Source organism: Callorhinus ursinus, unplaced genomic scaffold (genome assembly GCF_003265705.2).
Source record: "Callorhinus ursinus isolate GAN/ISIS: 27379988/994484 unplaced genomic scaffold, GSC_fseal_2.0 scaffold3, whole genome shotgun sequence".
NCBI lineage: Eukaryota > Metazoa > Chordata > Mammalia > Carnivora > Otariidae > Callorhinus > Callorhinus ursinus.
The window spans coordinates 23352462-23370608 of record NW_027397065.1 but is presented as its reverse complement, the minus strand read 5'-3'; the positions used below and the strand labels follow the sequence as shown (position 1 = coordinate 23370608).

General features: G+C 33.6%; 1 protein-coding gene across 2 annotated transcripts in view; it reads left to right on the top strand.

Annotated features, from left to right (window-relative positions):
- Positions 1-18147, top strand: part of FBXL17 (F-box and leucine rich repeat protein 17) — a 512428-nt gene that overhangs the window by 41082 nt on the left and 453199 nt on the right. For both annotated transcript variants that reach the window (XM_025866870.2, XM_025866868.2), the window contains one exon: positions 757-888. In XM_025866870.2, the coding sequence (XP_025722655.1) occupies positions 757-888 (132 nt within the window). The remainder of the gene's footprint in view (positions 1-756; positions 889-18147) is intronic.

The following is an 18147-nucleotide window of genomic DNA, read 5'->3' as shown; positions in this document are numbered from 1 at the left end:
GCCACCCAGGCGCCCCATAAGTTTATTTTCGTTCTAAAATGACTCTATTCATATGTAATACTCATAAAACAGCATTCATTTATAGTTTGCTTTGATCATCTAATCTCTCCTGTAGCTTTTGAAAAGAAATGTATGTAATTTGTTCTTTATGATACTTAATGGTTTTAATGGGAACATTTTACCTGTTCAGTAACTATTTAAGGTACATTTGGGATTTCAATGGGAAATCATTAGTCCTTTTGTTTTCAGTTTATGCACTGCCTTTGTAAGTACTCTAAAATATTATCTATAGCATATTCAGACTTTTTTCTCTTTCACAGAGTAGGTGAGCTGATGGAGAGAAATTATTGGGGTAATCAGAAGTAGAAGTAGAGTCTAATGAATTAAATATTCTTTCACTCATTAGACTTTGTCTCACTTCTTGGACCTTTGTTTTATTCCTTGGAACTGAGCCCCACTAGTGTAACAATATAACTGATTCAAGAGAAATAAAAATGTTAATTTGAGGTAAATGTTAAGGAATCTAGGCACCTTGGGTAGGTATATAGTATGAGGTAGTTTCATGAAGCAAGGAAGTAATTAGAAGATGATAAGGCTTACAGAATATTGTTTTATAGATTGCCTACATTCTGTTTTATTTTAAAAGTTTATATTTAACTTTGGTATGGCTATTTTAAAAAATTATATGGAAATCCCACTAGGAATATGTTATCTTTGTTATTTTCTGAGCATTCAGTCAAATCTCTTTGTTTACAGCTGGGCTCAAAGTGCAGAGAACTCAAAGATATACATTTCGGCCAGTGTTACAAGATCTCAGATGAAGGCATGATCGTCATAGCTAAGGGGTGTCTGAAATTACAAAGAATATACATGCAGGAAAACAAATTAGTAAGTACTTGTTATCATCCTTGTGTTTTTTATTTTGTTTCTAACCTTTGATTTCCTTATAACTTAGCTTACAAATTTTTATCTTCTTATTTTGGTGGTTCAGAGGCAAATACTACTTAAAGGAAGAATCCTCTCAAAACAATGATTTTATAAATTGATCCTATAACTCTGTAGGTGCTTTTATGTGGTATTGCATGTTAAAAATTCCTCATTAGCATATGCTAATATGTTTTTGTCTTAAGTTCTGATACTGAACTAACTCAGGTAAATTGGAAAAAAGTATATTTAGTTGCTAAATATAAGTATGTGGTTGTTGTTCCTTCTGATTCCCTAGGGATTGTAATGCTTCTGGGTAGAATTTTTTACTTTTTTTTTTTTTTTTAGAATTTTTTACTTTTAAGGAAGATGTACACATGTGAAATAGAGCCTTTCACTTAGTATGGTGAAAAATGGGATTTAGTAAACTGAGGCAGATAATCTTGGTAGTTATATAGGTTTTATATTCTAAGCACATACATATATAGCTCATTCACACTTAATGTATGATATATATTTAAAACCATTTAATTTTCTTTTATTGAGATATAATACACATACCATAAAATTCTCCCTTTTAAAGTGTTACAACTCATTGGTTTTTAGTATATTCACAAAGTTGTGCAATCATCATCACTAATTCTAGAACAGGTTCATTATCCCCAAAGGAACTCTGTGCTCATTAGTTGTCACTCTCCATTCCCTGGCTTCCTCCAGCTTCTGGGACCTGGTAATCTACTTTCTGTCTCTATGGATTTGCCTGTTCTAGGCATTTCATACAAATGGAATTACATAGTATTTGGTATTTTGTGTCTGGCTTCTTTCACTTAGCAATGTTTTTCTTTTTTAGATTTTATTTATTTATTAGAGAGAATGAGAGCCAGAGAGCACGAGAGGGAAGAGGGTCAGAGGGAGAAGCAGACTCCCCGCTGAGCAGGGAGCCTGATGTGGGACTCGATCCCGGGACTCCAGGATCATGACCTCAGCCAAAGGCAGTCGCTTAACCAACTGAGCCACCCAGGCGCCCACTTAGCAATGTTTTCAATGTTCATTCATGTAGTAGCATGTATCAGAGCTTCAATCTTTGTAATGGTTGAGTAACACTCCAAATCTTTTAAATTTTGATGATAGGTACATAGTATAAGTTAACAGAAAAAGTTGTCATTAGGCTCGAGGCACTAGTAGATTTTTTAATGTTGAGAAAAAGTATACTTTAAAATGTAGGCAAGGTGGTGGTGCATATTTACGAAGGAGACCTGCTATTTAATTGTATTTCCCAAATAAAGCGATCTTTTTGTTGCCCCTTGGAATTAGTTTACAAAATTTGATAAACATATCTCATAAATTAATGTAAATTTTGAAAGGTCTCTAGAAGTGTCAGCACTTCAAATGAGATAATGCTACTATTTATTTATTTATTTATTTATTGGGGCAGAGGGGCAGAAGGAGAGGGAGGGAGAGAATCTTAAGCAGGCTCCATACTCAGCACGGAACTGGCCACGGAGCTCGATCTCTCAACCCTGAGATCATGACCGGAGCCAGAAATCAAGGGTCTGACACTTAACTGACTGAGTCACCCAGGCGCCCTGAGATAATGCTACTTTATTATTTTTTAAAATTTTTTTTATTTATTTTTGAGAGAGAGAGAGAGCACAAGCGGGGGAAGGGGAAGAGGAAGAAGCAGGCTTCCCGCTGAGCAGGGAGCCCGATGTGGGGCTCGATCCCAGGACCCTGGGATCGTGATCTGAGCCGAAGGCAGATGCTTAACAACTGAGCCACCCAGGTGTCCCAATAATGCTACTTTAGAAGAAGATTCCAGTTAGAAAAATCAAAGCACTATGAATTAAAAGCAAATGCTTTTGTTGCGCTATAGAATTATATTTGCCTGTAGAATTATATTTTCTTCTGAAATTATATAGTAAAAATTCTTTACATTTAATACAAATTTAACAGTTTCTTCTAAAACAGCATGATCTTGCAGAATGAATAATTCACTCTTCTGGGTCAGAGAGAGTGAATTTTTTAAACCTGGTATTCACTCACTTGTATTGTGATTTTGGGGAAGTTACTTAAGCTCTGTGAACCTCCTCTGCAGGCAGGATTATTAATACTTGTGTTTTTGAAGGGTGTAGCTCTGAGAATTAAATGAGTGTCCTTAAATTGTATAATATAAACTCTAGCCCATAGGCACTAAAAAACTAGTAATTTTTGTGACATTCTGTCTGTATTTGTCATCTTTGGTTTCCACTTTATACTCAAGATAAATTGAAGGACGGTAAACCCAACTTAAAATTTTTATATTCTTCACATAATGGGAATATTTGTTGAGTAGTTAGTATTTGTTTCCTTGTTGAGTAAACACAGAGAAACATTTTTCTTAACACATGAAAATTTTTAGTAGTTTCCCAAAGGAATTAACTGTATATGTTCTGAAGGTTCTACTTATGTTCACATTTGTTTTTCCCTAATATTGTGGTCCATTAAAAAGATGTTATATACTTAAATGCTAAGGGAATCAGTTTCGTGTGTAGTATTACTCAGTAAACATTTGATTTCATTGGAAATTTGAAGTAGTTTTAAATCTTAAAGTTCAGTTCAATAAAGTTCCTTCAATTTAAGGTTCTAGAAAGGGGAACTTAGAATCATTTGAGCTCTTTGCACTGAGCAATTGAATTATTAACTACCCTCCCATATGAGCTTTGCTCTGTAATTTTAGAATTTATGAAATAATGAGAAATATTTGAATTCTTACAAAGCTGTAATTTTAAGTAGTTCAGTTATTTTCATTCTGAGAACTATTATTAGTCCTTTAATGTTTTATATGGGGTAAATAGAAATAATCTGGTTAAAGGCAAATAATATTTATATACTTTTATATATTTATAAAATTATACTGCATATGTAATAATAGGCAGGAAATATCACTAAACATCACTAAATAGGAAAGATTTTTTAAGTTAACAACCAACAGAGATAATTTAGGAGAATGCTGTGTCTGGAAGGATGCCAACAGAATTTGACCTGTACAGATATTGATCATTAATGAAATTATTTTGCTAATTCTCTTATTATATTGTATCTTCTCAAGAGTTTTAGAGCTTGGTTGTATAGTCTAAAAATAATAATAGCATAGTGTTTCTTTAAAAGTGTATCAAATTGACTGTTTTTAAATATTGGCAGTATTTGAGTATATGTATTTTTCCTGTTCTGTCTTGGCCTTTAGATGGCAGCATTGTCTTTGTATATTTCAGTGACATAGCTTTTGTGTCCTTGATCTAACTATAAAGATATAATGCTTGTACATAGTTTCTGCAGGTATTATGGTTTATTTTTAGTTTTTGTCCTTTAGATGGTTTTAATAGGAAAATTTCTTTAAAAATTTTGAAATATTAGTTGCATCTAGAATGTTACAAGATAAACTTGCTATTTTACACAAAATAGAAAGCTATTTGAACATTCTTACTTGTGGCACTGATTTAAGTAAGATAAACTTTAGAGGAAGGATTCCTGTGTGTGTTAGAGGGAGAAGTTTTATTCAGGTGGAAAGTGAGGACAGTGACTTCACATTTTAAGACTCAGTGAGTTATGGTGAGGTAAAGAATTGAGAGCTTACATGTAAAATCTTCCTCAACAGAAAATGGATTTCTGTTTCAGTCATTTTCGAGTGAGACAAGTTCCATGCTCCTATATGATGTATTTTGTATTTGCTATAAATCTGTTGTATAGACTTCAGAAATAGATTTAAAGAATGCAACTATGATGAGCTTCTAGCATCTTGTATACAACTAACTCCCTTCCTCTGGTGATAGCTTTTATATCACTTTGTGTAGTATTGGCTACAAAGTTATTTTTAAGTCATATTTTTGTGTGTACAGTTATTGATGATCTGGATATCTCTTTAAGTATATTCTCTTTGCTTCTTTACTCTTCTTGCTCCAGATTCTGCTTTTTTACTAAAATTTGGACAGAGAAGCTCTTTGGGCATCTTCTTATTCAGTTGTGATGGGATCAGATGGATTATCTGTCAATTATTATACAACCTGACATTTTAAAGTACTAGGATTTTATAATTTATTTAAAAAATAGCTTCTGTGTGGGTCAGTATATTTTACTTAGATCTGTATTGAGTCTTTTTTTTTTTAACACCTTCTACTCTATAGACTTGGGTTGTGAACTAGTATAAGTTTCTGAATTACCAAGAAAGTAGTAATGTATTATGTGTATGCTAGTACACAGAATGTATTTTTAATAGGTTTTAGAAAGTTTTAGGGAAGTGATAAATGTTTCTTGGTTAAAACTTGATGTCCTAAAAGTTAATTGTGATCTTTTCTTTTTTTTTTTGTAAATATTTTATTTATTTGACAGAGAGAGAGGGAGAGAGAAAGAGCACAAGCAGGGGGAGCCGGCAGGCAGAGGGAGAAGCAGGTTCTGTGCCTAGCAAGGAGCCTGATGCAGGACTCGATCCCAGGTTCCTGGGATCATGACCTGAGCCGAAGGCAGACGCTTAACCTACTGAGCCACTCAGGCGTCCCTCTTTTTTCAATCTCCTGATGAATTGTTACTTTATTAGTTTTATAATTACATGACATCTCATAGAGTTCTTTGGCTGTTGCCATGACATTTTTTATGATGTTTTTTATTCTTTCTCATTTTATTATATTTTTGGAGGTTTGCATGTATGAATTCACCTCTTTAGGCTTCCTTATAGGCTGTAATAAGCATTTTGAGGGGTGATTGAGGCAAACGTCCTGTTTGAGTTGAACTAAATCCAGTTCATACCTTGATCCTAATGTTTCTTACTCAGGTGACTTGGGTTAGTTATCTTAATTTTTGTGCTTTCATTTCCTTGTTTGCAGAAAGGATATAATGCTACCTCAAACATGTTCTTATGAGCACCAGACTAAATGAGATTTAGGGTAAAGTACCAAATGTGTTTTATGGTCCCCAAAATAGGAAGTCGTCAATAAAGGTTACTTTACTTCCTCTTCCTTCCAGAGTTTACTTTCTGGAGTCTACCAATTTGAATTGGGCTGTCAGTGCCTAATATTACCTACTGTATTCTGATTTCACCCTTTAGCTATTCAGTTTCATTCCTCTTTGCTGCTTGGTGTGATTTGAGGTTGTTGCAACAGCTAAGTAAATACACTGGTAGCCATGTTATTGTCATCAACTGGTATGTAAGGTAAACATTTACATCAGAATTTAAATAGCAGTAGCTAATTCAACATTATATTAAGGCTTGTGTTTCCTGACTCTTTTGCTTTCAACTTAGAATTAATATATTAAGGGATTTAGTCCCCCTCTTCCCATCAATTCCCCCACTGCATTTCTTATATCTTATTTCTCAAACACTCCTTGTGTAGTGAATTTACTTATAATCCCAGACTTAAATTTTAATTTTCATTTGTGAGGGATTCCCTTTTCTAAATACTCATTTCAACTTCCGAATCTCCTAGGATAGATATTTGCCTTCATTATCCCTTACCCTCTTTTTTTTTTTTTCTTTTTTAAAGAGGGAGAGAAGTGGGGGTGGGGAAGGGCAAGGGGAAGAGAGAGAATCTTAAGCAGGCTCTATGCTCCCAGCGTGGAGCCTGATGTGGGGCTCGATCTCACACCCCCGAGATCATGACCTGAGCTGAAATCAAGAGTTGGATGCTTAACCAGCTGAGCCACCCAGGCACCGCCCTTTCCTCTCTTAATGGATTAGGCATTTACTTATGTCCAGAGTGGTAGTTTCCAGTAAACACTGGTGCATGAATGTGGCACTCTAAAGAAGGTGACCTAAAGATACCGAACTTTAATTATTGAATGCTACATTTCAGGATTTTGCTGTCATTTGTTGATATTTAAAAATATTTAATAATTACTTTTTGAGTATAATGTGTCAGGCAGTATGCAGTTTTACATAATTATTCCTCAGAACCATCATATGAGGCAGTCTGTTTTTATTCTATTTTACAGATGAGGAAATTGAGACCTAGAGAGGTTAAGTAACAACAAGTAAGTGTCAAAGTCAAGATTGTAACCCAGATCTGTTAGATACCCAAATTTCTGTCCTCAAGCCCTTTCATGGAAATCACAGATGGAGCTAATCCATTTGCCTTTTAACCATGCAGTAATTTCCAAAAGACATTATCCCCCTTTAAAACACTTACTGACAGGTGCTCTGAGACATCAAAGGAAGAATTTAATTATTAGCATGAGTAGAAAAGAAGCAGATCTTTTTGCTAGGATGATAACTGATTTCAGGGGACGTACCAATGGAGACATACTGAAATCTTTTCCAGGAAAATTAGTAAAATTATCAAAGGAAAACTGTTTTAAAGATGGCATTTAATATTCATCTTAATCCTATATGAATATGAACATAATTAACTTTAATAGTAGAATTGCATTTTACTTTGTAAAAGCATAGTATTTTATATTTTTTTGTAAAATTTGTATTCAGAAGCTAAATACCATTTCATTTTTGTCCAGATTTAAAAGAAATTTGAATGAATCAATGAACTGATAACTTTTCTACTCTGTTCCTTAATGTTGTTTCAGATGTTCATTCAGTTCATTTAGTATCTGAATACCTGACATGTGCCAGGCTCTATGAGAAGTGTTGAGAAATTAAGTTATACTGCTAAAGGGAGGAGATCCCTGTCTAGTTAGAAAGTGCTATGGAAATACCAATTACAAAAGTAGTTACTTATATAAGAGATAAGAGAAGAATCTGGAAATCTTGTAAATAGTAGGTGACATTTGAAATGGGTTTTGAACGATATATAGTGTTGTGATGATTATGGTGCAGGTGAACATTTTTTCGGGTGATTGCAATTGTGGGAAACTACTAACAAGGCACTGGGGGAAAATATGTGAAATGTTTAATATGTTGTAGGTGTTAAAGTAAGATTAGTTTTATAGGCAGGGCAGGGGGAAGTGTTCATATTTGGGTCTGTAAAGGAAGGTTGGGATCAGGATAAGACTTTTGAGTGTCATGCTAAGGAATTTGTATGTTTCTAGGTAATGGGGATTATAGCATGGGATTTCAGCAAATGTGCAATGTGATCAAATTTTGGGGTCTTGTATTTTTTTTTAATTTTGAGAAATTAAAAATACAGAATACCAAAAAGAGTGATAACATGTATATGCCCATTATCTATACGTTGACAATTGTTTAACATTTTGTTAAATTTGCTTCTTCTTGAATTAATAAAGCAAATAAATTTTAAGTCACTATTGTCTTGCCCCCCATGTCATTCCCACTGTCTCCTAGAAACAACTACTATGCTGACCTAAAATGCTTTAAAAATTAAAAAGAAAACTGTAACATACATAATAGATACCATGAACAATATAGTATTGTTTAGTTTGTAGTTATATATAGTTTATATCTGATGTCATATTGTTAAATATGTTTTTACAAAGTATTTATCAGCATACAATTTGCATTTTTCCTTTTTTTAAAAAAAGATTTTATTTATTTGACAGAGAGAGAGCACAAGCAGGGGGAGTGGCAGGCAGAGGGAGAGCGAGAAGCGGGCTCCATGTGGAGCAGGGAGCCCCATGCAGGGCTCAATCCCAGGACCTCAGGATCATGACCTGAGCTGAAGGAGGACGCTTAACTGATTGAAGCACCCAGGCACCCCTGCATTTTTACATTTAAGTTGTTTTTTTTTCCTCTAAAGATTTTTTTTATTACTTTGACAGAGAAAGAGAGAGGGAGAGCACAAGCAGGAGGAATGGCAGGCAGAGGGAGAGAGAGAAGCAGGCAGAGGGAGAAGGGGAAGCAGGCTTCCTGCGGAGCAGGGAGCCTGATGCAGGGCTCCATCCCAGGACCCTGGGATCATGACCTGTGCTGAGGGAGGATGCTTAATGACTGAGCCACTCAGGCGCCCTTAAGTTGTTTTTGACATCTAGCCATAATGAATATGTAATTCATTCTTTGTGACTGTTAGTATTCTCTGTAGGTATATATCTCCCGTTTATCCATTCCTTACTGGAGGACACTTGTATTGCTTCCAGTGTTTTACTGTTATAGGTAGTGTTGCTGTAAAATCCTTGTGTAAGTCTCCTGCGCTTATCTGTAAGAATTCTCTAGGATCTATACCTAGAAATGTAATTAAGATATGTATATTTTCAAATTTTTACTACATCATGCCAAATTGCTCTTCATGAGTAATTGAATCATGGTTTGCAGGTTTATCTTGATAGATTGTCAACTCTTTTGAGGGCAGGGAGTATCTAGTATTCTTTTATCCATTCCCCCTCATCATGCACATAATAGACATTCAATGAATGTTGGTTTAGTGACAGATGGATTACAACTGAATTGAACATACTTTTAAATGTATTTTTTCAAGTATTTTGGGAATACATGCAGTTCTGAGCCACTAGAATATAATTTGTATTCTTGTCAGAATTACATGGACTTGTACATTCTTACTGTTAATAAAATTAGTTTTATTTTGTTGAATGGTATTTGAAAGATCCACTTTAACTAAAAGCAAAAGTTACTTGGCAGACAAATAATTTGAAAAACAAAGTTAAAATGTTATTTGGTAGGTATTTCAATCTGTATGTTTTTACTCATTATATATTCTTTGCTAAAGCTTACCCTATTTCTTTTTAACCTATTATCTTTTTCCTGTGGGTATCCTTTCTTTTACGTTTTTTTAAATTACTTTCTCTTTTAAAAAAAATCATAAAAATTTTGAGTTTTTTATTTTAATTCCACTATAGTTGATATGCAATGTTATATTAGTTTGAGAAGTACAATGTAGTGATCCAACAATTCTATACATAGTGTCATCAAAAGTATACTCCTCTGGGTATCTTTATCAGGTATTTTGGTAAGAACATAATGAATTGTATTCCATCATTTGAAAGGCATAGAAAACCATAAAGAATGTGATCCCAGGGTCCTGGGATCAAGCCCCGCATCAAGCTCCCTGCTCCGCAGGAAGCCTGCTTCTCCCTCTTCCACTCCCCCTGCTTGAGTTCCCTCTCTCGCTGTGTCTCTCTCTGTCAAATAAATAAATAAAATCTTAAAAAAAAAAAAAGTGTGGGGGCGCCTGGGTGGCTCAGTCGTTATGCGTCTGCCTTCGGCTCAGGTCATGGTCCCAGGGTCCTGGGATCGCGCCCCGCATCGGGCTTCTTGCTCAGTGGGAAGCCTGCTTCTCCCTCTCCCACTCCCCCTGCTTGTGTTCCCTCTCGCTGTGTCTCTCTCTGTCAAATAAAATCTTTAAAAAAAAAAAAAAAAGTGTGTTTTGTGTGTGGTGTGTGTACTTTTTCCTTCCCTGTGTACCAGTGTGGCATGGAGGGCAGGCAGTGAGTTGGATAATATCCAAAGAATTTTTATTCAAAATGCAGTAATTTTTTACCCAGCGTATTTACTTGCCTAATTGTATTAGTTTAGTAAAATTAAAATTAGTTCACAAACTTGGGACTTACCAGTGATGATAGGAGTTGCTCAAATGCAAATAGCATCTCAGGTGGAAGCTAACCTATTATTAAAAGTTCCAGTACAGATATTCCAATGTTGACAATGCAGAATTTATTATGGTTAAAAATGGGAGACTCCAAATCGTATTTACGTAGTCTTTAAAAAATTTTTTTTCTGGATGAAATTCTAGATTACTAAAAATATCCAACTTGTTTTGGGTTTAAAATTATAGTTGGTAGGTTATTTCTAGTGTTGCAATTCTTTTGCTGGTGTTATTTTCCACTTACATATTCTTTACTTTAGATATTATTATTTTTTAAAAAGATGTAATTTTTGTTTACTTTGTTTTAGCACCTCATGTTTAAAAAATCAAAGATTTGGAGCAAACCAAATTATATCTCAGATAAGTGTGAAAGTGCCATCTAGGGTTTGTGCTCAAGTGTTGGTAACAGGAGATAGTGGATTGAGATAAAGAGCCTAGTCATTAGACTTAACAAATAGAAATTTTATAGCATTGGATGGCATTGGGATCCTGGGAGTGCATTAAGCCTGTCATTTATGAGTACACGTTCTTCATCTACCTTTCTAGACTGTCAGTCAACAAGTAAGATGTATTGTTTGGATCTAGGGAGAAGTTTTGGCTTGCATTTTTATTTTTCCACAGTAATGAAGTGCTAAGGTCTTAGGATATCCAAGACTTAATCCCATTTATTATTTTAGTGGTTAAGCTTAAGGGGAAAAGAATTAAGTGGGTTCAGTTTTATTTTTTGTTTGTATTTTTATTTTTTTTAAGGATTTTATTTATTTATTTGACAGAGAGAGATAGCGAGAGCAGGAACACAAGCGGGGAGGAGTGAGAGAGAGAGAGAAGCAGGCCTCTCTCACTCAAGCAGGGAGCCCGATGTGGGGCTCGATCCCAGGACCCTGGGACCATGATCTGAGCTGAAGGCAGATGCTTAACGACTGAGCCACCCAGGCGCCCCTGTTTGTATTTTTAGATTTGCCTTTCTGAATATCATTTACAAACTGTAGTTGAATTTGGCTACCAGGTGATAGGATGCTTTTCTAGCATTTTTTTTTACAGTTATTATCAAAAAGATAAGTTGTCATAAAAGTGCATGCCACTTGGGCTTTCAGCAGTGATCTTCTCTTCAGGCAAAAGGTCTGCAGATTGTGCTCCTGTCTAGGTAATTTGTGTGGTAAGTACTGTTCGTATTCCTGCTACCAGACTTTGCCCATTCATATTACCGAGGTTGTCTTCCTTTGCTGTCTTTCTTGAAGTTCTTGTTAAAAGTCTAAACATGAAGTTGCCTGCTGTGCAGTAGAAGGATGAATCGTCATGAGAGTGTTGGGGTAAATTCTTTTCCTTGGACTGTACCTTCTGGTTTTTAGTAGTTGAAAACTTGAAAAGTCAGATGAAGTTTGTCCAGTTTGGTATGTACTTACTTTTTAAACTCTCTTATTGCATCTTATTTGTGTAGCCACATCAAATTTAGATCACAGAAAATATCTATATAGTATTTTTCTTTAGTAGCTACTGTACTTCACTATTTTGGGTTTCTAAAATATGAAAGAATTGGATTACTTCAGGAGAGTTCTTGGTGGTAGAAAATTTACAGTGTCTATTACCAGGTTTTCATGGACTGTTTTTGATTTAAGCATAAAATCTAGATCTTTATCATTCACTTTAATATATATAAATGGTTATATTGAGAATGTGTAATTCAAAGAAAAATAGTTATAAATCAGAGTCTTTTTAGTTGAACTACATTTGGGTGATTATTATCTTTTACTTTTCTCTTACTGAGTATATCTTTGAGAAAATAAAGAGGAAGTAATTTATTTATGTTCATTATTGCTTAAATGCCTATCTGAATGCATACAGATTGTAAAATTATTTGCATGATGTTATTTTAGCTTTTCATTTTGACTCATCTGAGAACATGGTAGAATTAGGTTAAGTTTTGATTTGTAGATTCTCTGAATGGGGAGTCAAAATGTATTTCTAGTCTTCTTACTAGGTTAATGTTAACTTTAAATATTTGAATATTACCTTGAGTAGTTTGATATTTCATATGTTTTAAGGTTTTGCAGGACATAGGTTTGTGCACATGTACATTCCCCTCTACTGTTGATATATTAATAAGTATTTTTCTCATATATAATTATAGGCAGTTCTGTTATGTGATCAAGTATATATTCCATAAATTACAGTTTTTTTTGTTTTTGAAATTACAGTTGTTTTAAGCTTACAAGTAAAGAACTTAATGCAAAACAGTGTGAAAGGTAAAGATATATATTCTGCTGAATTCAGTCATGACCTAAGACATTTCCAAAGATTGACCTTTTATTTTTCACATCCACAATCCAGGAATGCTCTTGATAAAATACTATTTTTATCATTTCAGAAATCTGAAATGGCTAACTTCAAAGAATTTTCCAGTTACTAATCTCTCTTCTCATTACATTCTTAACTTACCTATTTACTCTTCATTTTTTATCGTCTTGCTTTCTTCTAATAAATGTTTGATACGTTCAAGCTCAGCTAAATATTATTTTTGGCAAACTTTCTTTAAGAATTCCACCGCATTTATTACTTTCCCCTTTACTATCAGCTTTTCCTGTATTTTATAATTTCTTATTAATCCATTGATACTTTGTTGTAGGTTCAAGGCCCTTTGTTTAATCGTGTAATCTCCTTGTAAATGGGAATGACAGTGTCTTTTTTTCAACATGTAGTTAGTATCTGACCATATTTGTCAGCGTTTTAGGAGTTCTTAAAAATTAAAGGTCTTCTACATAAAAATCATAAAGTTTTTGAAAAGGACTATTCATGAAAATGAACCATTCTATACTCAAGTCCTTTTGATTTAGTTCTGGAAAAATTACTTTTGTGACAAGGAAGAAAGCTGTTAAAATTAGCATTTTTAATGAGACACATGTCAGTAACTTTTTAAAAAAAGCTTTTATTTATTTGACAGTGTGAGAGAGTGCAAGCGCACAAGCAGTGGGAGAGGCAGAGGGAGAGGGAGAAGCAGGCTTCCCGCTGAGCAGGGAGCCCGATGTGGGGTTCGATCCTAGGACCCTGGGATCATGACCTGAGCTGAAGGCAACTGCTTAACCAACTGAGCCACCTAGGCGTCCCCACATGTCAGAAACTTTAAAGATGATTGTTTATACTTTGGTATGTATATATAGTGTAGCTTTTAGTACATACGATTCAGTTTTTATTAGCAACTGAATTGGTGAAATGCGCTTTATTCTGTAGCAGTGTCAAATGATTCTTCATTAGTGTTCATACCAGAAGAAAGTCAGTGATAGCTTGAGAAAGCAAAATCCCAAAGAAGTCTAAACTCTTCAAGAATTAAGTAGTTTTCAGGAAATGATTTCTTAAAAGTGAACATTTAAACCTGTGTCTTTAAAATTTTTTTATTGCTAATTTCATTTCTTAGTTTACATCCCATTGAGGGTATTTGACTTTAGTGCTTCCACCATGCATTTTTTCCCTGCTTTCTGACAGCTCTTAACAGAAATCTCTCCAAGACTGCTAGGAATTGTGTGTGTGTGTGTGTGTGTGTGTGTGTGTGTTTCTTTTTTAAAACTTTAATCACTTGTTCTTGAGAAGATGAAAGTTATCAAGTTGCTTCTGTGGATGAGTTTGTTTAGAAGAGCTTGATTTTATTGTTGCAATTAAAAAGAGATAGATGAAATATAATATTTGATAAATATCTTGGTTGCTTGGTACCAACAAAATGCACCAAGCAAATCTGGTATTAAACTTAGTTAGAATACTGATGTTGCATGGTTAGAGATTAATATACTATGCATAAATGACACTGGCAAGTATTCTTTCAAAAATACTTTGTGTAAAAGTCTTAGTTCTTAATTTCATAAACTGATTCCATTTATATTATTATCTTTTTATTCTTTAAAATGTCCTGATGGTTTTATAGAGTCAAAAACTGGGGAAAGAATAACCAAAAAGAAGCATAAATAGGCATCTTACTAAGATAATGCAGTTTGTATCTTCCTTTTCTTGGAAATTGAAGTGGCATTTGGAAAACTTAAGGAAAAAAAAATTAGGCAAGTATTTGGTCAGCCAACTGTATTTTAACCTTGGATTAAGTTGTGATTTTTCAATCTAGAAGTGATATCTTTTTCTAGTATGCCTAGATGGCTTTTGGCTGTAAAGTTCATCCAAGCATATAGAAGTCATCCTGTTTCATATATTAAAGTGTATTTAAACCAGTCATATTTTCTAATTTTCTTTACATTATGATATTTTTTGATTATAGAGTCAGAGTCAAAAAGTTTTTTTTAAGAAGATTATAATTGTGCAGACTGCTGATCAGTATAAGAATAGGAGATATTTCATGTATAATCTTTTCCATAGTGGTAAATCATTTTCACTCCAGTGTATGCATTTGTCTAGTGTCACAGTTAATTTTTTAAATGTTTGTGCCTTTCTCTTTCTATTAAAGCATACCTTTCTCGAGCTGTTGTAGAAACTAACTTCTTTCAGTTATTATAATCAACTTATGGTCACCTTAATGCTCACCTCCCATCTTCGAGATTCTGTATTTACACATGTCTAAGATTATTTATTTATTTATTTTTATGCCTTATAATATTAAAGGTGCATTAGATTTGCTTGCATATGTTATTGATCATGCACTTCCTTCTTCTGACCTTACTTTTAAAAAGTTGAGAAAAGTCCTGTTTCTTAAAAAAAATGATGGTGACTTAACCTTGAAAGTGATCTTAAAGGCTTCCAAACTTGCTTCCTGTAAATCCCTTTATTGCATGCCTAATAATGAGCTATCCATCCTTGTGCATGTGTGTGGAGAAGGTTATTTATTGATGAATACTCAAGAACTCATGCAATATTTTGATGACAGTTGAAAAATTACTAATAGAATGGTGCCAAAATGATACTTGACCAGATGTTTCTTATTTCTAGCATTTAGATTATTAATGTCCTTTTTTAAAAAAAAGATTACATAAACTTAGCACGCTATTTAGACATGACTAGGGAACCTTATTCTAACGCCAGATTAATATGAGAATCTAATTTAACAATGGAAATGATTGCTTCTTGTGAATATGTCCATTGTTTTAGGAGATCTTTACATTTTTAGGTGGGTGTATGACAATATCCACTAAATCGTGGTCCCCGTAAAACTTTTGTGGTTTCATTTACTATTAACATGCTCATTGACCGCTGGCCTTTACTAATCTCACACTATGGGTTTGAAACGTTTTCCTTAAAGCTTTATAGTTGAATCACAATACATTGTGTCCTTTGTTTTCTCCTGGAAAAGGATTTAAACAAACTTTCTATTGCACTTGTTGAATATGTATTTCATAGTAACCACCATGAAGTTTGCAGCATTTAAGAAGATGAAGAGGCAAAGATAAAAGATACACATTCAAGAATGCTTGGTTTCACAGTTGCTGCATAATCCTTTCTGCTGTCATTGGTACCCTAACCCTGTACCTACCAGAACAAAAGAAACTGAATTGGAAATTGTGGGAGCTGGGGAACATTCAGTTGGCAGCCCATCGCATGGCCCATAGGCGTTGTCAGGTCTCAGTTTGATGCCCTTTATTCTTTCTGACAGATGTGAGGTAGGGTCTATGAGGGGGAAGTCATTACTAGAGAGAGGGCAGTGTCAGATCAAAAGTAACCAGTGATCAAACAAGGTAAAGGGCTGTGGAAAATAGGCTCTCTTTCTGGCCTCAACACCTGCGTGATCACTGAAGGGAATAGTCCTTATGTGTCAGGGAAAGTTGATTTTCTTTGATGTACAGTGAATTAGGAGTCAGAATGGAAGCTTAACTGGAGTACAGAAGATTTTTACTTCCTAGTTCTTGGGCAATTTGGGTTTTTAAATTTATTACTTTAATTATCTAGAAGTTATAGAAGTCATTCTCTGTTGAATAAAATATTAGAGTTTTCCCATATTAACTTTGTTAATACTATATATTTAGAGGTAGTACTAATAAACTAGTTTAGTACAGTATCGAACAGGCTTTAGAAGTCACCAAACTTTTCTTTCAAGCATCAAGCTTTAATCAGAGCATTTATATATTTATAATAGTGAATACAAAGTGGAGAGTGCTAAGCTTGGCACATAGTAGGTCACTGCATGATAAAATTTAGGAAGTTACCTCGCTAAGTAATTTCAATAAGTTTGAATTAACTCTTTCTCTGTAAGTGCTTATTGTTATATTTTCTCTTAAGGTAACCCTTTCTAATTAAGTCAGTTGAAAGAAAATTTAAAGAGAATCTCATTGAGGTTTTGTATGTATGGTTCTTTTTCCATGCCCTTTCATCTTTAGAGAGCATATGACTAATCTAGAAGAAGGATGCGATTTTTTTTATCTTTCATTAGCTTGCTGTGTTGATAAATTGACAATTGAGACATATTTCCAAAAATTTCAATTATGATGTTTTCCTTTACATTAATAGCAAAGATTTAATCTCTACTAGCTTTCATTGTCTCAACTTTCAGTTTTTTAAATACTGCTGAATTTCATTCATTTTATAAGTAGTTAACAGTCATTTTGTCCTCAAATTCTAGAAATAAGATTTTTTTTAGAATTACTGATTATTGAGTAGGAAGAATAAAGAGTCTTAGTGCCTCAGCCTTTTAAAAGTGATTTTTAATCTGATAATTTGTCTGACTCTACATCTTCTCATGAACTCTTATATTTGTTTTTGATACTCTTAGGTAACCTAAATCTTCCTCCTTTATACATTTAGAGTTATAAAAGAATATAAAACATAATATATATTATGTTGTATAATCTTCATATTAAATTAATATTTGGCTTCTAGACTACTCTTAGCTATAAATATATTTTATGCTTGAGAAATTTCAGAATAATATATTTGAGCATACTCCTAACTACTGATATTTCTGATTTGGCTTTTAAACAAACTTTGCTTACAAATTATCATAAATATGTTTAAGTTTTTTTAAAGGAATTTGACTTAGGAGTTCTTTTTATTTTTTTAAATAAGATGTATTATAATTTATTTATTTGGAATAAAATGTCTTAATTAAGATTCTGTATCTAGTCCTGAAGCTTTTTGAAATTTAACAAGTTTTAGTACAGATGCATCACACATTTAAATATAGTTAGATTCATTTTTTTACTTTTTTTTAATTATGTAAGTTTTAGGTGTACAGCAGTATAACATTTTTAACATGTTTGCCTTGAACAGCCTCCGAAGGACTGCAAATTGAAACCATTATGATAATGTTACTCTGATTTAGGGAGGAGAATAATTTTGGTTGGAGACTTGGTTCTTGAGAACATTTCTACAGTCTCCCCTTCATTCTGAATATTTGCAAAAAGGATTTGAGTGTGCTGATATTTTAATAACTATTAAGAAGAAACATTTGTGAAAGGTAAATTTCTTTAAATGTCAGTTGTTTTTTCAAAATGGACCTCAGCAACATAAAATTTTACTAATCATAATCTTTGGTTTATGGCATACTATCATAATTGGTCCATGAGTGATCTTATTTTCTTATAAAAGTTAATTTATCTAAAAATTATTTAACATTTACTCAAGAACCTCCTGTCTTAAAGTAAGAACTAGTGTATTGCCAATAACTTTCATTTACCCATGTATTCCTCCCTTTTCTCATCTCTGACTCCCCTTTACAGGTAACTAGAAGTAACCACTATCCTGAATTTTATGTTTATCATTTTTCCCATTTTGTTACATATGTATATATGCCTGAACAATAAATAGTTCAGTTTTTACTTGTTTTTAATCA